Source organism: Chrysemys picta, chromosome 22, assembly GCF_011386835.1.
Source record: "Chrysemys picta bellii isolate R12L10 chromosome 22, ASM1138683v2, whole genome shotgun sequence".
Taxonomy (NCBI): Eukaryota; Metazoa; Chordata; order Testudines; family Emydidae; genus Chrysemys; species Chrysemys picta.
Window position 1 is genome coordinate 20,648,228 of NC_088812.1, and position 26,099 is coordinate 20,674,326.

General features: G+C 57.2%; 2 protein-coding genes across 2 annotated transcripts; both read left to right on the forward strand.

Annotated features, from left to right (window-relative positions):
* Positions 1–491: 491 nt before the first annotated feature.
* Positions 492–12,672, forward strand: LOC101930926 (leucine rich repeat containing 8 VRAC subunit E). Its single transcript, XM_005296046.4, has 3 exons — positions 492–990; positions 6,566–6,708; positions 9,909–12,672. Exons 2-3 carry the CDS (start codon positions 6,571–6,573, stop codon positions 12,165–12,167), a joined length of 2,397 nt encoding a protein of 798 aa, XP_005296103.1. The 5' UTR covers positions 492–990; positions 6,566–6,570; the 3' UTR covers positions 12,168–12,672.
* Positions 6,582–25,730, forward strand: LOC101931206 (volume-regulated anion channel subunit LRRC8D-like). The gene is made up of 3 exons (XM_005296047.5): positions 6,582–6,708; positions 15,937–18,782; positions 21,997–25,730. Exon 3 carries the CDS (start codon positions 21,999–22,001, stop codon positions 24,375–24,377), a length of 2,379 nt encoding a protein of 792 aa, XP_005296104.3. The 5' UTR covers positions 6,582–6,708; positions 15,937–18,782; positions 21,997–21,998; the 3' UTR covers positions 24,378–25,730.
* Positions 25,731–26,099: the final 369 nt, after the last annotated feature.

A 26,099-nucleotide genomic window follows, 5' to 3' on the forward strand; every position in this document is an offset into this window, starting at 1 on the left:
TTAATAAGCCCTTTTCCTCCCATGACAAAACCCAGCATTTAGCACAGCTCCCAGAGGGTTTCTAACCCACCTTGCTGAACATTTTTCAATGCAATGATTGGTCGCACCATTGTTCTTGTGCAGTGTTGCTGTGTGCTGTTAAACGCCTGCCGTGTTCCACCCCAGAGCTGGCTGCATTTCAGTGTTGTGTGAATGATCCCTGTATAGAGTCACTGCATGCTGTTAAACACCTGCTGCTTCCCACCGCAGAAGTGGCTGCATGCATTTCATTTTCGGGGAAGGAAGTGATCCTTATAAGTAGTTTGCAAAGTACCTGGCATGACAGAAGCTGCAGAAATGTTAGATTGTTATCGCACACGTTGAAATCTTCTCCGGTCCGTGAGCAACAGCCATGGGCTGACTTCAAACCACAGTTCCGGTGAGAGATTAAATAATCCAATAATTGTAATGTGCAGTTACCATTCCTGTAACCTGACGAGCCAAACTCCTTTACAAAAGGGAGCGGTACTGCCCACACGCACAACTAGGGAATCGGAGGCAGAGAAAGCAGAATGGATGCCTAGTGAGACTGGCAGAGATACAGGAGTCCTGGCTCCCAACCCCCTGCTCTCACCACTAGCCCCCACTCCCCTCGCGGAGCTGGGGACAGAACCAGAGTCCCGAGTCCCAGCTGTGCCCAGCGCTCCCCTCTCCCTGGCTGTTCTGTTTGGGGTGGGTCGCTGCCGCTTTGTGGCTAGTGCCGGTGGAGGCGCCGCGTGTTTGCTCTGCCCCGGGTCTCCTCCCTCCCCAAACCCAGCCCAGTGCCGGGGCTGGGCCGGAGCTCGTCAGGCAGGGTGAGTCACTCCCGCACCGGGGGTGTATGTCAGGGTGCTGAGGCAGCAGGCACCCCTGCAGGAGCCCGTCACCGCCGCACGGGGCGGGGGGCGCAGCGGGATCCCCCGGGCCGAGCCCCGGGGAGGCAGCAGGCTGGGCAGTGGGAACGGAAAGCTGGTAAGTTACACGGGCAAAGCGGGTGGGGGGAGTGGTAGGAACACTTCCCCCACCCCCCCACCCCGCATAGCGAGAATCCGGATTCCACTCACCCAGGATGGGAGGAGGAAAAGGGGGGGATCCGGATCCCCTCCCGCAGGAGGAAGGGGGGAATCTGAATTTACACCTGGCGGGAGGAGAGAGAGAATCTGGATTTACTCCCCAGGAAGGGAGGAGGAATAGTGGGGGCAGGAAGACAAGGAGGAGTCCGGTGGCACCTTAAAGACTAACAGATTTAGTTACCTTTCCCTCCTCTCCCTTCTCTTCGTGTGCCAATATAGATTTCTGCCTGCATCTGTAATTTTCACTCCATGCATCTGAAGAAGTGGGTTTTTTATGCATGAAAGCTTATGCCCAAATAGATCTGTTAGTTTTTAAGGTGCCACCAGACTCCTTGTTGTTTTTGTGGCTACAGACTAACACGGCTACCCCCTGATACTTGGGGGCAGGAAGGGAACTTTAGTGGGATCTGGATTTGCCCCTGGGTGAGATGGGGCAGTTGGGGCTTGTCCCAGGAAGGGGTGGGGGTTGGATCCCCAAGGAAGGGGGAGAGGGGAATTTGTCCCTAGGAAAAAGTGGACCATTTTTTGGGGGGTGGGGAATCTGATTTACTTGGGGGCGGAGGGGCTGGAAGGGTTTGCACCTATAGGTGGGGTAAGCAAGTGCTTGTTTGCCTCGGGAGGGAGAGTTTTTTGGGGGGTGCAGATTTTCATCTGGGGGTTGGGGAGGAGAATGTGGTGTTTCCCCAGGAAATGCATCCTGCCCCCCCATGGCCTGTTTTGTGGGACCCCATTTCACTTCCCCTCATCCCTACCAGCCCCCCCAGAGAGGGGCAGGCCTCAAGCCACATCCCAGAGCATGTGTGAAAAAGTGAGGGGTGAAAAAGAGGGGGCTGGGGTGCCTGGGGGTTGGGTATGGCTGGGGACGCGGGGCCTGGGTAGGGGTGCCCAGGAATGGGTAGGGGCCCTGGGCATGGCTGGGGGTGCCCAGAAAAGGGGCGCATGGGGATGGGTAGGAGGTGCCTAGGGGCTGGGCATGGCTGGAGGTGCCAGGAACGTATGGGAGGGGGAATGGGAATGGCTTGCTTGGAGCCTGGGTGTTGCTGGGATACCTGGGAGGATGAGGGGCCGGAGCTGGGCAGAGGCCGAGGAGGAAGGGAGGAAGAAGACCTCTCCTCTGGAAGTCCCCAAGTGCTGGCTCCCTGGGGAAGGGGGCGGGTGTGCGCTCAGACAGCCCCTGGGACTCGCTGATCACCCCTGCTGCAATGGGGCCGATCCAGGTGACGGTGGGGGAGGCTCCTCCTGGGCAGCAATGCCCCTGGCTGCTCGCAGAATGAACCTCTTGGTGCCTGCATGCTCGGGCCGTGGGGCCTCCTGCTCTGGATTGAGGTTCCCCGGCCTCCCTTCCCCCCTACCAGGGCTCCCCATGCCAGAGGCTCTGTGTGTACCCCCTTCTCCCCTTGCACTGATGCCAGGGGCTGTGTGCACCCATCCCCCCACCCTCTTTCTGTCTGGGAGATCTGACATTCAGGATGCCAGCTGGGTACCTGGGGGGAGGATGCGCAGAGATGAGTTGGGGTGTTAGAAGGAAAGTCGTTACTGGGGCCATCAGCCAGTTCTCTGAGACACAGACAATCACAGAGGTGCTGGAGGCTGTGGCCGTGCTGCAGAGGTGGCAGGGGCTCCATGGGTCCCCCCTTTTGGTTTTCTGATCTCCCCAAAATCCATTGGGTTCTGCCCTTTGATGCATTTTGGGATGCTCTAAGGACTGCAGCAAGACAGGGGCGCTGGATGAGTCCTGATCCCTGCAGGGCCTAGAGGATGCTAACTGGGCCTCCCGAACTGCCCCTCAGAGGCTGGAGGGGGAGATCATATACTCACAGCTGCCCATGCTGGACAAGGGTTCCAGGGCTGCCCCCATAGGTACTGCCGCACCCCCTGGCTTGAAGTGGTTCCCATCATATACAGGGTTTACAGTTTGGTTCAATGGCTCTCAGCCCCCCCACTATACAAATTGTTCCAGGACACCTTGGTTGCCCCAGTTTGGCAGTAGGGGCAGCTACCAATGCCTCTTCCTTCCCCTGTGGGGACCTTCCCAATGTCAGGATCCCTGAGAGATCCAGTTGATCGTAAGCTCCAGGGATGCTGGAGGAATCAGGTTGTTATGTTCTGGGTCTTATTTCACTAGTAATGCCTGGCTTAGCCAAACATGAATCTCAGATGTAAAGACACTGGTGTGTATGTGTGGGAAAGATGGGGTTATGTAGGTATACCCACTGCCACCCTTTGCTGAATGGAATCAGGGTGTCATAAGGCCTATATTGCTAATGGTGATTCTCCTCTGTCAGAGCAGAAGGATATGGGATCTGTCCCTGCTCTGCAGCATAGTGACCCCCACCCCCCAAAGCCCTAGTTGGCAGCAGGTTTGTGCCAGTGCTCAGCTCTTCGCCTTTTCCCAGGGGAAGGGAGTTGCCCAAGGCTACACTTCGGGTCAGTGGCGGAGCCGAGAGTTGACTCCAGGGGTTCCTGGCTGTGTGCTTGGGCGCTAGTACCTTGTGCCACATGCCAGCCCCCCACACCCTCACTCCTAGGGAATTTACCTGGGGAGAAGGATAGTACTGGCCCTGGGAGGTGTGTAGAGTCTACTGGTTAGAGTGTGTGTGGGGGGGAGGACTCCTGGGTTCTATACCCAGCTCTGGGAGGGGAGTGGGGTCTAGAGCAAGGGGGGCTGGAAATTAGGACTCCTGGCTTCTATCTGCAGCTCTGTATGGGGAGTGTGGAGCAGCAGTCGAAGCAGAGAGTTTCTCCCACTAGAACTTTGGATTTCCCTGGAAAGTTCCAACCCTGCTCTGAAAAGTTCCATAAGTGTCTGAATTCACCAGATTGCCCCAAGCTGCCTTCAGCTTTCTCTGCTGCTCCTGCCCCCCACACCCCCGCCTGCCGCCCAGCGCTGTCCATGGAAACATTTACTCCGCCATGCAGGCACACATACAAACCGCAGGGAAGCAGCTGCAGGGACAACATCCCTTGTGTAAGAGCTGGCTTGGGGGACGCTCCAGCCTGAGCAAAGGGAAAGGCATTTCCTCTGGGGAGCCGGAGTAGCACCCGACTGGGTTGGAGGGGAAATGTCTAGGCAGAGCCGTGAGCTTCCCCGCTGGTCGTTAGTCCCCACATAACACCCGTCTGTTAGTCAATGCAATAAAAATGATCATGCTCTGCCTCCTGCCTATGGGTCACAGCACTGTGCAAAGGTGGTTAAGCCACACAAGCCCTGCGAGGAGTAATGCAGGGTTGTTTGTCCCCTAGAGTTGGGGAAACTGAAGCACAAAGGAGGGAAGGGAATTGCCCAAGATCACAGTGTCAGTGGAAGAGTCTGGAACCCAGGAGTTTTGACTCCCAGCTCCCCTGCTCTAACCACTAGATCCCGCTCCTCTCCCAATGATGGGAATAGAATCCAGGAATGTTGATGGAAAAAACAAAGACTGAATAGGCCACAAAGACTTCTCCCTAAGGGTGTACTCTGAGGGGAGGGGTTGCACGCATTGGCAGGAGGTTGGGGTGTGTATGTGGGCTCACAGAGCTGCTTCCTGGGTGTAGCTGCTCGGGGGAGGGGAGGGCATGAAGATCCTCCCCACCTGGGGCAATCGGGTACGCTTTCACAAGAGCTAAACGATTAATAATCACGTAGGGCACCAATTGAGCAAACTCTGGCTCCATTCCCACCGGAGATAAATCTGAGCTGCAGACCCTATATCTGGATACCTGGTCACTGTGCAGAGAACACCCCCAAAAGGAGGCAGGATGAGGGGTGCAGGACACACCTGAGAGCATTCAGGGGAGTGCAGGGCCAGTGAGATGGAGGGGGGGCTGTTAAACTTCCCATCTCCAGGAGGGGGGTGGGGTCTAGCGCATCAGAGCGGGGTGGGGACCAGGAACCAGGACTCATGGCTTCTATTCCCAATTGGGGAGGGGAGGGGGATCTAGTGGTTAGAGCAGGGGAGGCTGGGAGACACGATTCTTGGGTTTTAGTCCCAGCTATAAGATGGGAATGGGAGCTAGGGGTCAGAACATAGGGTGCTGGGAACCAGGAGTCCTGGGTTTTATTTCCACCCTGGGAGGGGAATGGGATCTAGTGGTTAGAGCAGGCTGACCTGGGAGTCAGGACTCCTGGGTTCTATCCCCAGTTTGGAGGTGGGGGGGGGAGGTCTAGGGGGTTTGTTAGAGAGGTGCAGAGGCTGGAAATTATGAATTTTCCCTGCTGCTCAACACTGAGACTGGAGTCTGGATTCCAGCCCCCACCCCCAAGTCTGGGTTATTGGGCCAGGCTAGGTAAAGCCCAGCATTGGGATCAGCATCGACCCATCTGCCTCCTGTAACCCTCAGCGAGCGTCACCCCATCTCTGTTGCCTGGGGGAGGCCACAGGGCGTTGCTATGGTGCTTGGAACCCCTGCTCCGAGGTGGTAGGTTCCAGGGCCTGGGCTGGCCGGGACCCCCCATCGCAGGGCGGTTAAGCCCCATCCAGTGCCCTTGGTGCCAGGTGATTGGGCTCATCCTGAGCCAGCAGAGGGGTGAAATCTATGGCTGGCTGGATCAGTTTTCAAAGGGATGCTGGGACTGGTGGGCGAGACTCCCCTTGGCCTTCTCCAAGATCCCACTCCCTGCCCATATTGATGTCCTGAATCAACCTTCCCAATGACTCTGTGAGTAGCCCTCATCCCGTGTCTGAAGGGAACAAAGTCAGGCAGGAGGGGAAAGGTGGCTCAGTGAGACTGGTGTGGGTGACCAGCAGGGAGCGCTGTGCTGCAGGGAGTATGTGTGTGGGGGTGTGTGTGGGGGGCTCTCCTTGGAGTCAGTGCTGACCCTGATGTCTCAGAGCTGCAGTAGGGGGAGCTGTTCTGCAGGAAGCAGGGTGGGGGCTCAGTAAGGGGTGCTCTCCCCTTGCAGTCAGCTCTGGCCCCAAAGCTGCACTGCAGCATGAGACCGAGGCACTGACCTTTTGTGGTTATCAGACTAGCCATTCTTCCCAGGAGTCAGGGTGTGGCCCCTGGTGTCCTGCCCAATTTCTGACATGAGTAATCCCCTTCTGTCTCCCGACATCCTGCCCTGGAACTTCCACTTTCAGAACAGGGCTCTCCTGTCTCAGGCTGGTTTTTTTTTGGGGGGGGGGGGGCTGTTAACCAGTGGGTGTGCAAACGATCCATCCCTATGTACAGTGTGTAATGAACTCTGGGATGGTTGGTGTTACGGAGGTGAAAGAGATCAGGGTAGGACAATTCTCTCTCTTGGGCTGGAATCCTGCCCTCTTCCCAGGGGCCAGCTCCCTCCCAATGTCCCACAGCCCAATGACTTTTGCTCCCCAATGTCCCTCTTGCAGTCAGGTAACCCGGTGCTGCCTCCTGTTTTCACAATTGGGCCCCCTTCACTCCACCATATTGACCAAGGATCCAGCAAGCTCACTGGACCTGAGCTGGGATTTGAACTGGGGTCTCTAGGGAGGAGAGGCCTCCACCAGCCTAACCCCACCTTCTCTCTGCAGACAGGATGATCCCAGTAGCTGAGTTCAAGCAGTTCACGGACCAGCAGCCGGCCTTCAAGGTGCTCAAGCCCTGGTGGGATGTGCTGGCCGAATACATCACGGTGGCCATGCTCATGATCGGGGTCTTTGGCTGCACCCTGCAGGTGGGTACTGGGCTGGGATGTGGGCTGGGACCACCCTCTGTGAGACCCCACCCATACAGCAGCAGGGATAGGACCTGGGACCTCTGGATCCTCCTCTCTCTGGAGCTGAAGGAGAATCTCCAGCAGCAGCAATAGAAAGTTCTATCCCCAGAAGTTGATGTGCTCATGCCGGTCAGTATGGTGCCCATAATAGCATGATGCAGACCCCACAAACCGGCCAAGAGCAAGAGTGGAAACAGAGGAGAAGCCAGCTGGCTGGGAAGAACACCCCTTATCCTGTCCCCCTTCTGCCTGTCAAATCGCTGCTGGGGCAAATGGAGTCCCTTGTCCACAGTTGATGCCCTGTTGCATTGTGGGAGGGACATCCGAGCATGCACTCTGCCGTGACGTGAGGTGGCTGGAAGATGCACCCCTGGGGAACTGGGGAACTTTGGATCAGAACCTCTGGGGTTTGGCTCTGAACGGCTGGGTGGGTGAATGCCACCGTCCTCCTGGGAGAGGAGAGGGTGGGCCCAGGGCTCGAGGGAAAGGGGAGCAGGGGAAAGGGCGAGGGCCATCCATACAGATCCTAAGATGGACTTGTCACCATTCCCCCGATCTGGAGGTGTCTGCCTCCCCTGGAGCTGCCCGTCCTCCCAGGAGGTATTGTATCAGTGCAGGTGCTGCCACCCCGCTGCAGGGGATCCGCGCCCAGGCAGGAAGCTCGCCCCAGCATGTCTGGGGTGCGGCTGGATCGCGGGCTGCCCTGGGGAATGGGAGGAAGGTGGGGCACGAAGGCTGTGGCTCAGCACCAGGAATGAAAGGGGCTGAGATGAGATGAGCCCGTCTCGGGTGAGCCTGATCAGAGACAGGCTGCTGAGCTAGATGGGCCCAGTGGGCTGATCCAGGTGGGGGGAAAAGAGAACTGAGAATAGAACCCAGGAGTCCAGATTCCCAGCCCCTCCCCCTTATTCTTACTCCCTTCCAAGAGCTGGGAACAAAACCCTGACTCCTACCCCACCCCTGCAGCTCTAACCACTAGACCCCACTTCATAAATGTCGGACTTGAATTTTAGTGGTTAACTGATGGGCCAGCAAACTTTGCATTCTAGGGTAGAATGGGGGGAGATGGGAGACTGACACCCCCCCCATCTCTTCCCCCTGCATGAGTTACCCCTCCTCCACCCAGCCCTGTTATAGGCTGGTCTGTCATCATCCTTGGGTCGGGAGGGTGCTTGGTCACCACCAGATGACGGTCCCCCCGATATTGGGGGAGGAGTCTGTCTATACAGAAGCCAAGCAGCAGGTGCACAAGGCAGCAGCCCTGTTACATCATCTGTCTCTTGTGGCAACAGGGAGAATATCCGTGGCAACGAGTCCCATAGGCAAAGCTCCAGGGCCACTGGGGAGGAGGATGGGAGTGAGATTAGCTCCCTGCTGGCCCCCTCTTGAGTTAACCATTCAGGCCCCTGCCACACTGCCAACCAATGAGATGCCAGGGGGTGGTGGGATCTGCCAGGGAAGTACAGAGAAACCCCCTTGAGATGGTGGCTAGAGCAAGGGGGGCTGTGAGCCAGGTCTTCTGGATTCTCTCCCCAGCTCTGTGAGGGCAGTGGGGTCTAGTGGCTTAGAGCAGTGGGGTGAGGAGTCAGGACTCCTGGGTTCTGTCTCCAGGAGAGGAGTGGGATCTAGGCATGGTGAAGGCAGAGGAGTGGCAGTAGTGGCAGGCAGGACTCCTGGGTTTCATTCCCAACTCTGCCCCTGACTTTTGGGGTGACCTCAAGCAAATCCCCTGTACGCATATGTTCAGACCCTGCTGACACTGGAACCATCAGCACAGCACTCTATTGCTTGAACTAAGCTGAAGGAGCAGCTCCATCAGCTGGCACAGTAGGAGGTTGGTCACCCACATTGCACAGGTGGGTTTGGCTTGCTCAGATCCAGGGGCTGAAGGACAACTTCTGTAACAGGAAGTCATGTGGCCCTGGGGTTGCAGTAACCAGGGGATTTTATTTTGCGTGCCACTGGGCCAGCTTGGGCTCTGCAGAATGAGGGGCAATAATTCTTTACAGCACCCTGATCAGCTCGTCTCTGCTTCCTGCCAGCCGCCCTCCCCTGCTCTCCTACCTAACAACATCACGGCGGGGCCTGTTCCCTTCTGAGTCAGGACTCCTGGGTTGTGATTAGCGATGGCCTGGCTTAGCATGGGCCCTGAATCACAGGAGCTCCTCATGGGGTTGGTGTGTGCCATGTGCACTGCACGCATTCACAGGCTGAACTCATGGGACGCTCTTGCTGTTCTCTAGCTGTAGGGTAAGATGCCGGCGTGAACTAGCATCTCATTGCCCTTCTCTAGTCCCATTTGTCTCAGCCTCACCAGGTGCTTTCGAAACTTGCCACCTCCCTGGAGTTGGTATAATGCCCATTTTATGGAGGTGGAAATGGAGGCACAGAGAGAAGGGAGCAGCCCAAGGGCTTAGAGAGTGTCAGTGGTAGAGCCGGGGATAGAACCCAGGAGTCCTGACTCCTCACCCCACTGGTCTAAGCCATTAGACCCCACTGCCCTCCCAGAGCTGGGGAGAGAACCTAACTCCAAGCACCTGAGCTCTAACTACTAGACATGCTTCCTCACCACCAACTGTGCTTCTTGGACACTGTCTCCTTTGTTCCTGGGGCAGCCCAAGTGGGGCCAGAATGGGTCGTGCCCACTGGTGCTCCAGAGTCGCAGCCCCCTGAGACTGCAACTCCCAGCATACCAAGTGTCACAGAACCCATAGCGTTCCCAAGGTGCACCTCTGCACTGAGGGTGTGCTGGCTGGGCTGCAGCCTGTTCTGGGCGGCACAGTTAGGGGCCACCCTTGGCTTCTGACTCATGGATATTGCATTGGGTGCTGGAGTGTCTAAGCTACCCCCAGGGCTTCTGGGTTGGGCAAGGCTTCGGTGCCCCTGTTATCACTATTGCCCTGACATACGCAGGAATGCAGCCTGCAGTCAGTGCTCAGGGGGCAGAACTGTGCATGGACCATTGCATGACATACAGGGCCAGACCCCCAGTGGGTGTCAATTGGCCAAAGCTCCATGGGAGTCAATGGGGCCAGACCCCCAGCAGATGTCAATCAGCCATTGCTCTATTGGAATCAGTGGAGTCAGATCCCCAGCTATTGTGAATCAGCATCCCCCATCGTTTCCTCACCTGTTCCCCTCTGTGGCCATATCCCCAGGTGACACAGGACAAAATCATCTGCCTCCCCAACCGTGCCCCTGCTGGTGCCCGACTCTCTGACAAAACGTGCCAGAATTTCGCCAGGAAGACTCCCAATGCCTCGGAGCCAGACACACCCCTGTCCTCCCGGGAGATGAGCGGCCTGCGCAACAACCTGGACATCCAGCAGTACAGCTTCATCAACCAGATGTGCTACGAGACAGCCCTGCACTGGTACGCCAAGTACTTCCCCTACCTGGTGGTCATCCACACCCTCATCTTCATGGTCTGTGCCAACTTCTGGTTCAAGTTCCCTGGCACCAGCTCTAAGATTGAGCACTTCATCTCCATCCTTGGCAAGTGCTTTGACTCACCCTGGACTACCCGGGCTCTCTCCGAGGTCTCTGGGGAGAACCAAGACGGGACAAGCTCAAAGAAGGAAGACCGGCGGAGGAAGGCCATCAAGGATGAAATGCCCGAGCCCCACCCTGCTCTACAGCCCGTTCAGTCCATCTCCGAGAAGAAGGTAGCGGAGACTCCTGCGGTCAGCCTGCTGGACAAGAAGGAAGGGGAGCAGGCCAAGGCTCTGTTTGAGAAGGTGAAGAAGTTCCGGCTGCACGTGGAGGAGGGAGACATCCTCTATACCATGTACATCCGCCAGACGGTTCTCAAGGTCTTCAAGTTCCTGATTATCACGGCCTACAATGCCGCCCTGGTGCAGAACATCCGCTTCATCGTGCCCTGCAGCGTGGAGATGGAGGACATGACAGGCTATGACCACTTCTGCTGCAACCACACCAAGGCTCACCTCTTCTCCAAGCTGGCCATCTGCTACATCTGCTTCTTGGGCATCTACGGCCTCACCTGCCTATACACATTGTACTGGCTCTTCCACCGGCCCTTGAAGGAGTACTCCTTCCGCTATGTGCGAGAGGAGACGGGCATCAGCGACATCCCCGACGTCAAGAATGACTTTGCCTTCATGCTTTATCTAATTGATGAGTATGACTCCCTCTACTCCAAGCGCTTCGCTGTCTTCCTCTCCGAGGTCAGCGAAAGCAAGCTCAAGCAGCTCAACCTCAACCATGAATGGACGGAGGAGAAGCTGCGGCAGAAGCTGCAGCGGAATGCCCTGGGCCGCCTGGAGCTCCACCTCTTCATGCTGTCCGGCTTGCCTGACACAGTCTTCGAGCTGACCGAGGTGGAGGCCCTGAAGCTGGAGATGCTCAAGGATGTGACTTTCCCACCGCTGGTGGCCCAGCTTGTCCGCCTCCAGGAGCTCTACCTGCTGAACTGCCCCGTCAAGCTGCCATTTGCCTCCCTGGTCTTCCTGCGGGATCACCTCAAGGTGATGCAGGCCACTTTTGACGAGATCAAGGATGTGCCACTGTGGGTCTACAGCCTGCGCGGGCTGGAGGAGCTCCACCTCTCTGGCCTCTTCAGCCAGGAACTGGGGAGGGCATCCGGCCTGGAGAGCCTGCGGGAGCTGAAGAACCTCAAGGTGCTCTCGTTGCACAGCAACATCTCCAAGGTGCCGCCCAGCGTGACTGACGTCTCAGCTCACCTGCAGCGCCTGTGCATCCTCAATGACGGCACCAAGCTGGTGACGCTCAACAACCTCAAGAAGCTGGTCAACGTGCGGGAGCTGGAACTGGTCAACTGCAACCTGGAGCGCATCCCCCATGCTGTATTCAGCCTGGTCAGCCTGCAGGAGCTGGATCTGAAAGACAACCAGCTACGCTCCATCGAGGAGATCCTCAGCTTCCAGCACTGCCGCAAGCTCGTCTGCCTTAAGCTCTGGAGCAACCACATTGCCTATATCCCTGAGCACATCCGGAAGCTCAAGGGCCTGGAGCAGCTCTACCTCAACCGCAACAAAATAGAGACCCTGCCCTCCCAGCTCTTCCTCTGCACCAAGCTCCGCTGCCTTGACCTCTCCAACAACGGCATCCAGGTTATCCCCCCGGAGGTAGGTGTGCTCCAGAATCTCCAGTACTTCGCCATCTCCTCCAACTCAGTGGAGACCTTGCCTGATGAGCTCTTCTTCTGCAAGAAGCTGAAGACTCTGATGGTGGGACACAACAAGCTCTCCACCCTCTCTCCCCGCCTGGGCAACCTCTCCTTGCTCAGCAAGCTGGAGTTGAAGGGGAACCGTCTGGAGGCCTTGCCGCCTCAGATCGGGCGGTGCCAGGCGCTCAAGCGCAGCGGCTTGGTGGTGGAGAGCACCCTCTATGAGACGCTGCCCACAGACATCCGGGAGAGGCTGGAGAGTGAATGAGAAGAGGGGACAGTCATTAGGGTGACCAGATGTCCCAATTTTATAGGGACAGTCCCGTTTTTTGGGTCTTTTTCTTATATAGGCTCCTATTACCCCCCCACCCCTGTCCCGATTTTTCACATTTGCTGTCTGGTCACCCTAACAGTCATCAGCACGGGCAGGCTCTTCGATCACCTGTAGAAAGACTCTCACAGATGACACGAGCTGGGAAGTGCCTGGTGTGCTCCTAGGCCAGAGCTGCAAAGGCACCTGGGAGATCTCCCACCAAGAGACTTACAAAAGAATCGTCCCCCCGGCCATGGCTAGGGAGGGGCTCAACTTTTCATCCCAGTGCAAATGTGGACAGTCAGTGATCCTGTACGGCAAGATTGTTGTATAGTCAGTGATCCTCTGTCAGGGCTGCCACTTGTATCCTGGATTGCAGGGGAGAAATGACTCTATTTATACATATTTTTTAGTGTTATTAACAAGCAGCATTCATTGCTTTTAAAAAAGGGCAATTTTTGTTTGTGTGCTTGTGTGTGTGTGTAAATAGCTCATGTTTTAACGTGCTAGATCTCCGGCACAGTTTGGTCACTGCCCCATAAATTGTACCCCATCCCACAGTCTATCCTACGAATTTCCAGGCCAATCTGATGGGTAATCTAGAGAGGATGCAAATGTGGGTGTTCAACTGAAATTTTGCTGTGGCTTTAACCATGGGAGAGTCTTTCCTCATTCCACAGCTCCACCCACTCCACTGATACAAAGGGATGCCTTTTTTACATCATTAGCCAGTGGAACTCATTGTCACAAGATGTCACCAAGGCCAAGATCTCATTAGGATTGAATTTCATTAGTATTTGGTCACGTCTCAATTTCGGCAGCCCACACCCACTGTGCTGTAACCACATTCCCAAGGAAGGTTGCAGCTGGCTTTGTAGGTCATCTGCCCTGGAAAGGGGAAGGAGTGTTACCAGGTTGAAGCATCTAATGGATTTACAGTACCAAGAGAAGCTGGTTTTGCCACTAGGTGTGGTATGTGCTTATCATACAAATTTAGATGGGTGGGTGTGGCTCCCATTGACCCCTCCTCCCTTGGGTGTGGTTTCTCCTGCTGTGACATGTCACCTCCTCCTTGAGCCATGTTTTTTTCCACCAATGACATGGCCCTCATGGGCTCCTCCCCTGAGTCCCACCTCTCTGTGGCAGGATTCCAGATGGTCTTGATTAGGGCTCTGATTTCCCCTGTGCTGCATGTACCTGAGTCTGGAGCCCTTACTCAGGCAAAGGTCATGGGAGGATTTCAGGATCGAGCCCTTCTTTTTATATTAAAGGATGTATGGGGGGAGTGGCAATCCAAACACCTGCTAATAGCAGTGGGCCTGAACCAGGGCCCTGGCTCTGTGCAGCTGGAGGGGAGAAGTTTGAAATCTGACCTGTGCAAATAGCCTTTATCTCTGCACCGAGCTGGGTGCGGCACTCCAAGAAACCCCAGTCTGAGCAATGCCCCAGCCTCCTCGGCAGCCGCTCCCAGAACTGGGGGAGCACTCCTAGGAACTCCAACATTGAACCCTTCTTGCCCGGTAGCCAGCGGCAAGGAAACCTGCAGTTCTGGGAGAACCCCCATCAGCTCTGTCCTGGAGCCAGAGGACATATGGGCCAGACCCGACGTCAGTATTATCATAGTAACGGATAAAGGCCCCAACAGAGCAGAGCCTCCATTGTGCTGGCTGCTGCATAAACACCTCCCCCACAATGCGATTGGGGCCCCCTGTGCACCAGCCACTGCACAGACCCCTTCCCCAACCCCGACTGGGGCCCCCAGTGTGTTGGGAGCTGTCCAGCATCAGAGGCTCCATTGCATCAGGCTCTGCACTCACACCTAGTGAGGGAGAGTCTCTGCTCCAACGAGCACATGGTCATACGGACAAAGGGTGAGAGGGGAAACTGAGGCACAGGGAAGGGAATAACTTGCCCGAGGTCACACAGCAGATCAGCAGCACAGCCAGGAATTGAAGCCAGGTTTCCTGAATTCCAGTCCGGTGCCTTATTCACTAGGTCACACTGTGAGAGGCATGGGCAAGGCTCTATCCGAAAACCCGTATTCTCTCTCCTTGTGATCGCTCTGGATATACTTGGTGTATCAGACCTTCCCCTCCCTGAGGCTGGTTGGTATCTAAGCAAGGTTGCATCTGGCAGGTAAAACCCCTGCACTCCACTGATGGAAGTAGGGTGACCAGATCACAACACTAAAATATCGGGACACATTGGGGTGCTGTCAGCCCCGCCCACAGTCCACCCCCACTCCTCCCAGGCTCTGCCCCCACTCTGCCCCAGGTCCCGCCCCCTCCCTGCTCACTCCCCCGTGCCCTTCCTCATCCCCCAGCCCCGTGCTGGCTTGCTGCATCCCTTCTCAGTCCCCCACCCACTGCTCGCCTTTTCACCCTCCCCGCCTGCCACTCACATCTTCACCCCCCTGCCTGCCTCTCATCCCTACGGCGCCGACTTCCCCTCTCCTGGGTGGGTGCTCGCCCACCCCCTGCCTCTTCCCGCCCAAGCATCCGCCCTCCCTCCACCCCTATTCCACCCCCTTTCCCCAAGTCCCCGCCCCTGCCCTGCCTCTTCTCCACCTCCTCCCCTGAACGTGCCACATCCCCGCTCCTCCCCCTCCCTCCTGGAAAGCGCTAAGCGCCACCAAACAGCTGTTAGGCAGCGGGAAGCACTGAGGGGGGGAAGCGGGGATGCGGCACACTGTGGGGAGGGGGGGAGAAGGAGGCGAGGAGGAGGGAGCTTGGCTGCAGTTTTTCCCTCCCTCCCGCTCGCCTCCTTACGTGAATATCGGGACAAATGGCATCCTGATCGTACATTGATTGGGACAAAGGGTTAAATATCAGGACAGTCCTGATTTTATCAGGACATCTGGTCACCCTAGATGGAAGGGAGCTCCCTGCTGATGTGTAGGGAGAGGAGTGGTCCCAGATCTGTTGCAGTGGAAATGCTCCCTTCACTAAGGCCTCTTGGACAGGAAGGGTCTAAAACAGGGAGTGGATTTCTCCTCCCCCACCCCTCCATGTGGTGATTCCACAGAGCTCTTCAGAGGGGAAGCCGAGGAGAAGCATGCCCAGTTGTCACCATACCCCAAACCTCAGCCAAGTTGGGATGTGGATCCAGCTTTGGACTGTCTCCCAGTTTGGGGGCGCTCATTGCTAGAGAGGGGTTTGATTGTGGGGTTCATCTCTGATCCGGTCTGGCAATTCCCATGTTCCTATATAAGATTGTACAGCACCTTGCACAATGGAGCTGGGACCTGGCTGAGGCTTTTAGGTGCTACCAGAGTATAAATGATTATTGATTATTTGTATTGCAGTAGTGCCTAGGAGCCCCGGTCAGGGACCAGGGTCCTGGTGTGCTAGGTGTTGCGTGGAACAGAAAGACAGTCCCAGCGCAAAGAGATTCCACTCTAAGGAGGTAATTGGGTAGGTGGGATTTCAAGAATTCCAGCTACCCAGGGAGATCCCTGCATGACTCAGCGCTACAGACCCACCGGGGAGGTACTTGGCTAATGGCATAACTCCCCCAGCTGTGGGTGAGTTGCAGACAGTCGTAGCTACAGGGACAAGACACTGGTGAGGAGCCTGAAGAGACCTGGTGTAGAGCCTGCATGTAGGCTGGGGTGAGGGTGGGATGACTCACGGGAGGCTGGGACTAGCACAGGTGCCACGGGGTTCGGAATGGCTGTTAAAGGTCAATTCAAATAGGTGGTAATTCCCCCTCCCCTTCAATGCAGGGCACCTGAATCCAACAGCCTGGTGGCTAGTGCTTGGAGAAGCTGAAACTGACCAGAGCCAGGAGGGGAAATTGACCGGGGGGGGGTCGCTGTCCTCTGCAGCAGGACATGCATGTGAAAGGCTGCTGCTGAAACTTTCCAACTGGATTGACTCAGCAGAGCCCCGAAGTCCCTCAGCAGAGCCAGCAACGGCAATGGGATCTTTCCTCTGAGTTCAATGGCAATCGGATCGAGCTTGCCATTCAGAGGTGCACTGCTGACTGCCCGTGGTGCCATCGGTCTCACTAATCCCGGCCTTTCTCCCTACCCCCCCCATCTAATCCCATAGATTCAAGGGGGGGGGTCAACAACCTCCCTGTCCCTCCTCAGAGAGGCACAGATTTTCAGGCCAGAGGGGACCATCTAGTCTGACTTCCTGTCTATCACAGGCTACCAGCACCCACACACCAAACCCAACCACGTAATGAGACCGGAGTACCACAGGAGAGCAGACTGCAGACTATTACATGCCACAGGGCCAGGCAGAGGAAAGGAGGGACTGAGGTGCACCAGGGCCCGAGGCCTCCGTAATGGCAGGGAGATGTTTAAGTGAGCTATGCCCAGATAATCCTGGCAAGTGCCCTGCACCCACATGCTGCAGAAGAAGGTGGAAGCTCATCAAGGTCCCTGCCAATCTGACCTGAGGGAAAATTCCTCCCTCACCCCACATATGGCCATCACCGGGACCTGGAGCACATGCACAAGAACCACCAGACAAGCACCTGACAGAGGGAGAATGCTTGGTGCCAACTCAGATCCCTGGCCCACCCTGCCCACTGGCCCATCTGGCCGTCTCCAGCCCTGATGCATCAGAGGAGGGAGATTAAAACAAAACTCTTCCAGAATACATGGAGGCGGTGGGGAGGGAATCCCTTCCTGAGCCCTGACGGTGGCCAGCTGTAACCCTGAGGCACATGCTATTAGGAACATAAGACCCAGGGGTGCTGAGCCCTGCTCCCCACCATCTCCAGCAAGCCCATCACACAACTGCCCTTATCAGTGTGTCCAGCTCCCTCTTAAAACCAACTCATCCCAGCCCCTGTGGCCTCCCTCCACCCCCAGCTTCCCTTCAGTTATCCTGCTGCTCACCCCTAATCCTAGCCCTTCTCCCCCAGTCTTCCTCCCTAACCCCATAGGATACCCAACAGGGGGCATTACACCCCCCTTCCCCTGCCACCATCCAGCCCTGTCTGCATCCCAAATTCCCTTCAGCAGGCATCTGACTGGGGGCAGGGGGCTTAGCTGCTCCCTCCCCCACGCTGCATGTGGGCCCCGGGCCAGGCCACAGATCTGACAGGAACCGGCCACACCCCACTCGCATGGCAACTGGCCAGGAAATACTCCAGGACGGGGCCCAGTGGCACTGCCTCCTGCTCCATCTCTCACCCCCTGGCTCCGAGTCACCAGCAGGAAGAAGATGGGGACGGACTGGAGCTTTAGGGCCGGGGTTGAGGGTGCATCTCAACCTAGGCCCAAGGTGGCTGCCTGGGGGGGGCTTTGCCACTGGCCGAGGGTGGAGGGGGGGTTAGGAAGTGAGGTGCTAACGCCCCCAACACAACCCAGTCCCACCCCCATCTCTGCCTTATAGACACACAAGCCCCCTATCCCCCCAACAGCCCTTACACACCCCACACATCCATCTCAACACATACTACCTCCCTCCCACCCCCTCCCCAATAGACCCTGCCCCCCACAGCTCTTCCATGCCCTGGGGATGGCTATCCATCGCCATCTGCTGGCTGACACTGTGCGAGCAGCACCAGAGCTCAGCAGCGAGAGCTCTCCACTGCTCTGGATCCCACCCCCTGGGTTTGTGTTGGAGCACATTCAGGGATTGGAGTTCTTTTTCCATTAGCCAAAGGACTGGGCTCATGATCCTGGCAGCGCCTCACCCCAAAGAACTTTCTACAGTTAGTGTGACCAGACAGCAAGTGTGGGGAGTAATAGGAGCCTATATAAGAAAAAGACCTGAAAATCGGGACTGTCCCTATAAAATCAGGACATCTGGTCACCCTATCTACAGTCCCTCAATCCCACTGCCGGCCTCGGCAGATAATCGTTACCCTTTGGATCTACTGGGAGCTGAGGGCAGGACGCCACAGGCTGTGTCTGTTGTATTATAAACGGGAGGGAAATAAAAACAATCCAGAAGAGACCCTTGGATCCACCCCCACAACCCAGTTAGGGAGAGAACCCAGGAGTCTTGATTCCCAGCCTTCACTCCGCTCTAACCACTGGAACCTATTCCGCTTCCAGTATGAGGGATAGAACTGATTCTCCATGCACTGACCACTGAGGGCCTACAGCTGGGCACAGAACCCAGGAAATCTTGCCTCCCAGGCCCTGGTCTGGTGGCTGGAGCATGGGGAGCTGAGACTCAGGACTGCTTGCATCCTGTTGCCAGCTCTGTCTCTGACATGCTTTGTGACCTTCAGCCTTCTGTGCCTCAGTTTCCCCATCTGTCCAAGGGGAGGGGTGGTCATTACCCCAGCGGCGGGTCTAATGAGGGAAGTGCTTTAGATTAGAGTTGGCTGTAGCCTTTTGCTAACACAGCTCTCCCCAACCAGCCCATGAAACAAATGAGGAAGTCATGCTCCCTCCTTTCACAATCCTTCCCCTGCTCCCTGGAGCTGCCATGGAGACAGGAGAGAGAGACACTCCAACCGGCCGGATGTGAAGGGCTCTGGCTGGGGACAAGTTGGGCCCCTGGCCAAGATTGGGGGGGCCGGAGGAGACTCTTCCCTGTAGAGAAGAGACTTGGTGGAGCAAGGATCTAGGGCAAGCGGCAGCCCCAGGCTGAGCAGCAGGTGAGGGGAGGGGGCCTGGATGAGGACAGGCAAGAGGTGGGAAGGAAAGGGCTTGAGGAACTCTGGGGCTGTTCCCAGGGCCGGAGAGCGGGGCCAGACCCCCTGCTGCCAGGCAGGATCAGGCCTGAGTGGGTGGGGAGGCTGCTGGCTATGAGTCAGGGGTTCCCCCCGGAATTGGCGTGGGGCAGGGAGCGGTTAGCAAGGCTGAGGGGTGATAAAGAACTCAAGTTGCAGGGAGAGAAAACTTTGTTCTCTTCTGGGTCATGGGCCATTCTTCTCCTTCTTTCTCTCTCCTTCTTCCATGCTCTCTCTCTCTCCTTCCCTATTCTCCACACCCCCCCCCCCCCAGCATTCCTGGGCTAACCCCAAAGGGGGCCAGAGCCAAAGCCAGCTGTTAGAGAGGGTGTCCCAAGGCGACAGGGATCTGGCCCTATGGAGACATGGATCTGGTTTCGTTTCCCCCACAACGGGGAGGGGACGGGCTACTTCTGTAGCTGGCAGGAGGCTGGGAAAGGTTTTGGGAGGGAGGAGGGTGTTGGTGATAAATCCAGCTGGTAGGAGCTGCTGGTTGGTTGGGGAAAACGATCCTGTTCAGAGCACTGGAAGTGCCAGGGATCCGAGCTGGTTTACATGCCTTGCCCCAGGTAAGCAGGGGGCCAAGGGCAGCTGTGTGGTTAGCGCATTGGCTGTGGTTCTATCAGCCCCTCCCTGTGTGAGGCTGGGCACGTCACGGCATTGCTCTGGGCTGCCCATGGTCAGATAGGCAGTGGGATTCGTCCCCTGGCTGGGACATTGTCAACTCTTTCTAACGAGAGGGCAAAGAATTGTTAGAATTGCATTTAATACTCTCACCCCCAACTGCCCTTGATGTGGTTTGGAACAATAACTGTCCCAGCAACAGTCCTGACACTCAGCTCTCCCTCCACCCCCGCTCTAACCATTAGACACCACTCCCCTCCCGGAGCTGGGGATAGAACCCAGGAGTCCTGACTCTAGGCTACACCACTTCATTTAAGATCTAGCCTTTCGGATATCAGTGGGTCACACTCCTGGCATGAGACCAGGGTGGATCTGAGTAGGATGGAGGGAAATCGGGGGTTGAAGTGAGCGATCTCCTTCATGCTGAGAAGACAGGAGAAGACATGTAAGTCTAGGGCAGCCTGGGGCCTAAAAGGGAGACTGTCAAGGCTCCGTTGGTCCTTCTCAGCCCCGCTAGAGAGGGATGGGGTGCGCATGAGCTCAGACTCTGGGAGGTGAAATACCTTCCTTCATTGGCTGCCTTATGCTGGCTTGGGCTCCCAAGAGACGAGATGCCAGGGTTCAGATGCCCCAATGCAAGAGGGGGCCGGTTCTGCCAGGAGGAGCTGGGCACTTCGCACATCCACCTCCTGTGAACAGAGCAGCGATTCATATGCAGAGCCTGGACTGAACCCCTCACCCGACAGCATTGCAAAGCCAGGTGGCTGCCTCATGAGCTAAGGGAGCCACTCCCAGAGCCAGCAGCGGCAGTAAGTCCTTTATCCTCTGGGTGAGAGCAGTCATGGGATGGTGACTGCTACGCCCCCCCTGAGACATAGAGCTAGGGCACCACTCCAGAGGCAGAGTGCAACATTTAAGCCCTCCTGTGCTGCATCATTTCAGTGCTGGTTCCCCTCCTCTCGGACACTCCTGTGCATTCAAACCACAGGGCAGCCCTTCCGCCAAGTTTATCCCTCTCTCTGCTGGGTAGGATCCTGTGGGCAGGTGGCAGAGCAAAGGGTTACAGCAGCAAGATGGTTATTAAGGGGATCACCTGATCCAGAGCTCTGAATCTACCAACCCCAGGAGTGGGTGGCCGGCAGGACTGCAGGCTGGCACTGCTACGCCCCAGCTTTTAAACAGGGCCTTGGAGGACCCCTTCAGTGTGTCAGAGCCACCCAGGGGTCCCACTCGTCCTTTAGGTTAGCCCACACGGCCTCCCCGTCTCTGAGACTGAGCCCCTGGGCTCCAGCCCTCCTGCTTCACCCCAGGAGCTTTGCCCGGAGAGTCCAACTGGGAGACTTGCCCACTCCTCAGGGTCCAGGGCACCCTGGGAAGGATTTGCAATGACACCATGCAGCCTTTACAAACAGTCGGGGCTATTACTCAGCTGGAACACAGCACGGGAAGTCCTTAGGTGAGCACAGAGAAGCAAAGGTTAAGACATATCCACCTCGCCAAGCCAGCGCCCCACCCAGCCAAGCGGCCGTAGGCTCCATTTCAGGCTCTCTCTCTGTCAGACCCAGGTGAGAGCCCTGGCTACAGCACTTGCCCCGCAACCTGACCCCTTTCCCTTTGTTCTTGAGCTGGGGCCTTGGACTGGCAAGTGAAGACGTGGGGAACTCCCCGCTGGTTGCTAGCTGTGGACATGCTGGCTGCTGGAGTTCCCACTGTCTTTTTGTATTTGCCACTGATATGGGTTGGTTTCCAGCCAGTCCTTCAATGAGCCATTCAGTCCACCCCAGACAGCAAGGAAAGACACACACCTCAGGGCTCGGGTGCTGGGCTGTTTCCCCACTGGTTAGTGATGTAAAGTACAGAGGGAAACTGAGGCACACACAGCAAAAAATTCCCACTTCATCACAGGGCCCCAGCTGAGCTCTGGGTTCTCAGCTTCTTTGACTGGCAGGCCCCGAAGTGTCTCCTAGAAGACACAGGCAAGAGGAGAAGGGTGGAATCTCATCACTGAACAAACATGGAAGCAGCATGTCATCCGGCCTCTGGCTGCCCCCATATGGGGGGTGGCACAAAGGCAGGGGACCCTGGGGAAAGCCCAGCACCCACCCCTCATGTCTCTTCACTACTTTGAACCTCCACATTCAAGGCTTTCTATGGCATCAGCTATTTCTCTATTAGGTGCATTATGGCAGCACTTAGAGGCTCCATTGTGCCAGGCACTGCACAGACACACAATCAGAGACAGTCCCTGTCCCAGCTGAGATCATGGCCCCGTTGTGCCAGGCGCTGCACAGACACACAGTCAGAGACAGTCCCTGTTCCAAAGAGCTCACAGACTAAATAGGCAAAGGAAGGATCGTTATCCCATTCTACTGATGGAGAAACTGAGGCACAGGGAGATGAAGTGATGTGACCAAGGTCCCAGAGGGAGTCTGTGGCAGAGCCAGGATCTTCCAAGGACCAACCCAGGCTCAGAACACCTCTAAGCCACTGATCCTTATTCTTTCCCTCCCACCAGCCATGTTTTCCCTGACGGAAGTGGCCTCCCTGAGTGATGCCCGGGCCCCGTTCAGTACTCTGAAGCCCTGGTGGGACGTCTTCACAGACTACTTGGTCCTGGCAATGTTGGCCATCTCCATCATCGCGGGGACCCTGCTGATCTCCACGGATCAGGTGGTGTGCCTGCCTGTCGGCAGGACCAGCATGGCTGCAAGTGGGTCCCTGGCTCCCAGACCTGCCTTAGTGCCTCTGGATGGCCCAGAACATGACGCTACTCCGGTCGGCACCAGGAGGGAACTTCCTGCTGCCAACAGCGGACACCCAACCAACCTTGACTACCAGCAGTACCTGTACATTGGCCAGGTCTGCTACCACCAGGCGCTGCCATGGCACTCCAAGTACTCCCCGTACCTGGCCCTCCTGCACGCGCTGCTCTTGATGGTCTGTAACAACTTCTGGTTCATATACCCAAAGACCTTCTCCAGGATCGAGCTGTTCCTCTCCATCCTCCGGAAGTGCTTCCAGTCACCCTGGACAACGAAGGCTCTCTCGGAGACAGCCTGCCAGCCCTTGGAAGGCAAGCTTGGCCGGATGAAACCCTGCTCTGCCCAGATCTCTCAGGCTGGGGCTGGCTCCCAAACGGAGCAGGCATCCTCCTTCTCCAGTGCCACCATCCTAGACCGGAAGGACGGGGAGCAGGCCAAGGCGCTCTTCGAGAAGATCCGCACCTTCCGGGTGCACACTGAAGCCTCCAGCCTCCTCTACTGGGTCTACGTGGGGCAGACAGTGTTCAAGGTGGCAAAGCTCTTGGCCGTGCTGGGCTATGCCTCCAGTTCTGCTGGCACCATTGCTTTCAGGCACATGTGCCGGCCAGGCCTAGGGGACCTTGCTGGCCACGCCACCTTCTCCTGCACCCACAGCCTGGCCTACATCCTGCAGAAGCTGCTGCTGAGCTACCTGGCCCTGGTGCTGCTCAGTGGGCTGGTGGGGGTCTACACACTCTACTGGCTGCTCCGGAGGCCGCTCAGGGAGTACTCCTTCGGGCGGGCCAGCGAGGAGAGCAGCTTCAGGGCCATCCCCAATGTCCACAATGACTTAGCCTTCCTGCTGCACATGGCTGACCAGTATGACCCACTCTGCTCCAAGAGGATTGCCATCTTCCTCTCCACCGCCCGCGAGAGCCAGCTGCTGGAGATCAGACAGGAGGACCGTGGGGATTATGAGGAGCTGCGGCGGCAGGTGGGGAGGGACGCCTGGGGCCGGCTGGAGCTGAGGCTCTGTGCCCTTCCAGCCCTGCCCCAGGCTGTCTATCAGATGGCGGACCTGGAGGTGCTGCGCCTGGAATGCATGACGGAGGTGAAGCTCTCTGCCAAGGTGGCCCAGATGGGAGCACTGTCTGAGCTGCAACTGTCTCACTGCCCAGCCACGATGGAGCCCATGGCTTTGTCCTTTCTGCAGGAACGGCTCAGGGGGCTGCACGTCCAGTTCACTGACGTTATCGAGATCCCCTCTTGGCTTTACTCCTTGAAGAACCTGCGCCGGCTGCACCTCTCCAGCCACCTCTGCTCCAATGTGCTGGTCCTGGAGTCCCTCCGGGAGCTCCGGAGCCTGGAGATTTTGCTGCTCCAGACCAAGCTGACCAAGCTTCCTAGCTCTATGTCCACCCACCTCCGCCAGCTCTGTATCCAGAACGACGGGACCAAGCTGGAGGCACTGGGGGTCCTGAAGAAGATAAGCAGCCTCCAGCAGCTGGAGCTGCTCTGCTGCCAGCTGGAGAGGATCCCACCGACAGTCTGGCGCTTAACTGGCCTGCGGAGGCTGGATCTGTGCTCCAATGGCATCCGCAGCCTTGAGAAGGGGGCTGGCTTCCAGCATCTGGCACAGCTCACCTGCCTGAAGCTGTGGCACAACCGCATTGCCACCCTGCCCGCTTCCATTGGGGCAGCAGGCAGCCTGGAGGAGCTGGTGCTATCCCATAACGAGCTGGAGTCCCTGCCCCAGGCCTTGTTTGCTCTGAAGAGACTCAGGCACCTGGACCTCAGCCACAACCTCCTTTGCCTCCTCCCTGCAGAGATTGGCCAGCTGGGGATGCTGCAGCAACTCTCCATCACTGGCAACAGGATCAGGACACTGCCCAGCCAGCTCTTTGCCTGCCTGGAGCTAACTTCTTTGCAGCTGGCGGACAACGCTTTGACCACCGTGCCGGCTGAGATCGGGAGGTTGGTGCTACTCTCCAGGCTGGAGCTGACAGGGAACCCCTTGGAGTCACTCCCACTTGAGCTAGGCTGCTGCCCCCTGCTTAAGGAGACCGGGCTGAGCGTGGATAATGCCCTCTTCAAGACCCTGCCATCTCACGTGAAGCAGATGCTCGCCACGCCCTGCTCTGCTCCATCCCTGTGAGGCCTTCGGCTGCTCCAGAAATGTCCCTGCCTGGCGCGTGGACAGCTGGGGAGCCTGTTATGTGGCTTGTCTGTAGCTCCAGGGCATAGGGAGGAGATCTTGGTTAGCAACAGCAAGTCGACCGAGCCCAGGCACCGGGTCTCCGGAGAACTTGCCGGTCATGGAGCCCCCTTGTCCAGGTGGCTGCATCTGTATCAAGTACAGCACCTGCTATACCATAACCACAGACCAAAATCTGGCTCCCACCCAAATAGGGTAACCCTGGCCCATGCTCCTTGCTCACAAAGGGGCTTGGGTGCAGCTGAATCTGGGGTGGCAACTGAAGGGGGGCAGCCCAGGCTGGGGGGATGGGCACTCCCTGCACAGCCCAGCTCCATGGTGCCTCCCTGGACAATGGGGCTTAGGAGGAGGGACAGGGAAGCCACAGAGGCTGGAAGATCAGCTGTCCTGAGGATCCATAGCCCGTTACACCTGCAAAGCCAGGAGATCTGCTGTGGAGAGGCTACAGGGCCACCCTGTGGCCTAGAGGAGGAATGACACCTTCCCCAAAATACCCAGTGCTTCCCCCCTGGATATGAGGCAGCAATGAGGATATGACTCAAGTCAGCACAGATAAGCTCCTTACCTCCTCTTACACCATGGGACACTGGGCCAGAGGGGGCTCCATTAATCAGTGTGGACATCAGCCCCTCGAAATCCTCACATGAAACACAGGAATAGCCAGACTGGATTGCAGCAGGGGGCCCATCTAGCCCAGACTCCTACAGTGGCTGACAGCAGCAGCTTCAGAAGAAGGTGGAAGGAGCCCCCCCAGTAGACAGCAATGGAGTAACCTGGTCCCGGGGGAAGATTCCTCCTAGCCCCCAACAGCCCAGGCCCTGTAGCAGCAAATCTGTCCCTAAACTCCACTGTGTTGTAATATTTGCTATTCTAACTCTGGATGTTTCTGTTACCGTGGAGACACCCAAACCTGCTTTGTTCTTGGCTTTAGTGATACCTTGTGGCAGTGAGTTCCACTGGCTCATTAGGGAGCAGCAAGAGCTTAGAGCCTCACAAGGAACACATTTAAAGTGCAAGGGGGAGGGGGATGAGGACAAGTGAGGGAATCTCTAAGCCAACCTGAAAATAAAACGAGTCATGTTTTAGTGCACCGTTTCTCCAATGCAGCCACCGTGGCCGCATGCAGCCACCAGGGGGTTTCCCTGGGGCCACGACAGTTTCCTGCGCAGCATCAGTCCCTCCCTTCCGCCCTGTTGCTCCTGCGTGTGCTGCCTCTCTGGAGACACAGGTGGGACACACAACGCTTAAGGAGCAGGTGAGGCGGCAAGGAGGGGGTGAGAAGACGGCAGCGGGCGGGGGTGTGTGAAGAGGCGAGTGCCAGGGGGGGCCCTGTGGAGGAGTAAGGAGGTGAGCGGCCAGCCAGCAGCAGGGTGAGGAGAGCGGGTGGGGGTCTGGCTGCCAGTGGGGAAGTGAGGAGGCAGGAGTTGAGCGGGGGTGGGGTGAGGAGGCGAGCGGGAGTGGAGAGAGGTGGCGGGGGGGAAGCAGGGTGAGGAGGTGAGCGGCGGGCGGGGGTGGAGTGAGGAGGTGAGTAGGGGGTAGAGAAATGTGGCAGAAGACGAGCGGGGGATGGAGTGAGGTGGCGGGAAGCGAGCGGGTTGTGTGTGATGAGGCGAGAGACAAGTGGGGCTGCAGTGAGGTGGTGGGAGGCGAGCGGGGGTGGGG

What these genes read in the sequence shown, in the direction of transcription:
- LOC101931206 (XM_005296047.5), top strand. Translation starts at nt 21,999, where the DNA reads ATGTTTTCCCTGACGGAAGTGGCCTCCCTGAGTGATGCCCGGGCCCCG.
- LOC101930926 (XM_005296046.4), top strand. Translation starts at nt 6,571, where the DNA reads ATGATCCCAGTAGCTGAGTTCAAGCAGTTCACGGACCAGCAGCCGGCC. An exon ending in TCTTTGGCTGCACCCTGCAG is followed by an intron (nt 6,709 to 9,908) that starts GTGGGTACTGGG and finishes CCATATCCCCAG; the next exon opens with GTGACACAGGACAAAATCAT.